At 43.2% G+C, this 2,265-nt stretch overlaps 1 protein-coding gene across 1 annotated transcript in view; it reads left to right on the forward strand.

The window, feature by feature from the left end:
• Positions 1-2,265, forward strand: part of b3gntl1 (UDP-GlcNAc:betaGal beta-1,3-N-acetylglucosaminyltransferase-like 1) — a gene marked incomplete in the record, with an annotated part of 24,853 nt that overhangs the window by 14,295 nt on the left and 8,293 nt on the right. Inside the window, 1 exon segment of the mRNA XM_014027856.1 lies at positions 1,054-1,178. Within this exon segment, the coding sequence (XP_013883310.1) occupies positions 1,054-1,178 (125 nt within the window).

Here is a 2,265-nt window from a genome sequence, read left to right on the forward strand (position 1 = left end):
ATATTTGTCTGACAAAGCAGCAGCTCTCATTTACAGTCGTCTCATTCAGCTCGGTATATTTCTCCTCTCAGTAGGGTTGTTTACAGCACACGCAATTTCCGGTTAGCTTCTTAGCTTAGCCTCCTTCACAGCGACATACACACTTCAGCAGARGCCACGCCTCCTGCAAGAATCGCTTCTCTGTAGCCAAGAGTCCAGAAGCAAAGTGAAGGAGAGGGTCTGGTTTTTACCAGGCTAGTCGTAATACGGTGGAACTCCATTTTTGGGTTGGGGGTTGGGTTTAGGACCAAGGTGTGAATTGAGTTTAGGTTAGTTTTAGGGTCAGGCAGGTACCTGTGAGGTTAGCTTTAGGRTWRGTGGTCAGGGTTAGGCTGTAGAAACTATTGGAAATGAATAGAAGTCAATGAACAGTCCTAAYAAGAATAGAATTACAAAYGTTTGTGTGTGTGTCTCTGTGTGTGTTTGTATTCACACACTTACGTGTGAACATACTTCTGGAAGAAATTATCTTCTGTTTAACTGTTTGTCCTTTTGAAAAGAGTTGCAAATGTCACACTTCTGCATTTTCAGCAAAGAGGACCAAAAATTTCTAAACTCTTTGAAAGATCAAGGCTGTTTGGTGGTAAGAAAAAAAGTATCTGGAAAGTTTTTTCCAATAAACAAATCATACATTACAGATTATTCCTTGGTCATACAATTGCATGAGAATATGTGTGCAGTAGTGAGTGYTTCTTCTGTGCCACAACACCGACTCAGGCCCATCAAGTCATGTAAATATATGTTTGTTTTTGCCACGTCCATCGACATTTTTGTTTTGTGAAAGTTTAAAATGTGCTTTAAAAATCTGGTGATCAAACACGCCAGTTCTCCCGTCCCATCAATCATCTTCCCTTTGCTTGTGCTGTTTTTGTCATCTTCTGGAGCAAATGTCCACAGTGGAACAAAACATTCCCAACCTAAATAAACCTCAGTAGTTAATACTTTGCCTAAACCCAAACCGCTCTGATGACTGACGGTAGATCTTTGATTTAAATATCACCTCTGTGTCACCAGGGAGTCCCGGAGGATCTGCTCTTCTTCTACAAGCTTCTTCGTCAGGGAGGCTCTCTGTTCAGGGTCAACCAGTCCCTGCTGGTTTATCGTTACCACGAGAAGGCCGCCACTCATTCTGTAACAGAGTGAGTTTCACCATACACCCCCACATCTCAAACACACACTCACACACACATATGTACTTGGGCAGTGTTGATCCTCCACCTACACACAGCTGCCCCTCCGAGTTTCTCATGACTATCTCACTCAAACATGCACACACACACACACACACACACACACACACACACACACACACACACACACACACNACACACACTCACACACACGCACATGTTTGTTCTTGAATCCCATGGGGACCTTCCATTGACTTCCGTTCCTTTTTTAGACTTTATAACCTAACCCTGACCATTTACCCTAAAATTAACCTCACAGGTACCTGCCTGACCCTAAARCTAACCTAAASCTTGGTCCTAAACCTAACCCCACCAGTAATTTGCATTTAGACCCATGGGGACCTGGCAGTGGTCCCCACGATTCACTTCGGTCCCCACGAGGCTGTTTTTTAAAGGAAAATTTCCCCCACGTTGTGGGAAAAACCCATCCACACACACACCTATTATGTCTCTCTATCCTTGTGGGAACTTTCCATTGACTTCCATTCATATTTTGGGAATTTTATAGCCTAACCCTGACCATTTACCCTAGAATTAACCTAAACTCAAYTCACACCTTAGTCCTAAATCTACCCACCCACCCAAAATCAGCCTCYGAAGTYGTGGGGATGCACGTTCGGTCCCCATGAGGCCACTTTTTTGGGGAAATTTTCCCCACAATGTAGGAGAAACAAGGCCACACAGACACACACACACACATCACAGTAATCTTCAGATTTCTGGACCTTGTTTTTGGAATTCAAGTCATTTTCCCAGCATTCAAATCAGGAATCTCAACCTTGTCTTGCTGGAATGATCAGTATCTGTTCACTGCAGGTCGTCAGGAATCGGATCTTGCTGTGAACAGAGGTGTCAAACTGACATTCCTGCTTCTGCCTGTTCTTCACCACTCAGTGCAGTTTCCCCTACATGTAACTGATCGTAGTGCACCACCACGGCAAATATTATAGCCGCCACACTTTCAGAATAAAGTTGTTTTTTTCTTTTTTTTTAATAATAGGGCTATATTAGGCTAAAACAGTGTAAAGCATATCAT

This window comes from Austrofundulus limnaeus, unplaced genomic scaffold, assembly GCF_001266775.1.
Source record: "Austrofundulus limnaeus strain Quisiro unplaced genomic scaffold, Austrofundulus_limnaeus-1.0 Scaffold690, whole genome shotgun sequence".
In the NCBI taxonomy this organism is placed as follows: domain Eukaryota; kingdom Metazoa; phylum Chordata; class Actinopteri; order Cyprinodontiformes; family Rivulidae; genus Austrofundulus; species Austrofundulus limnaeus.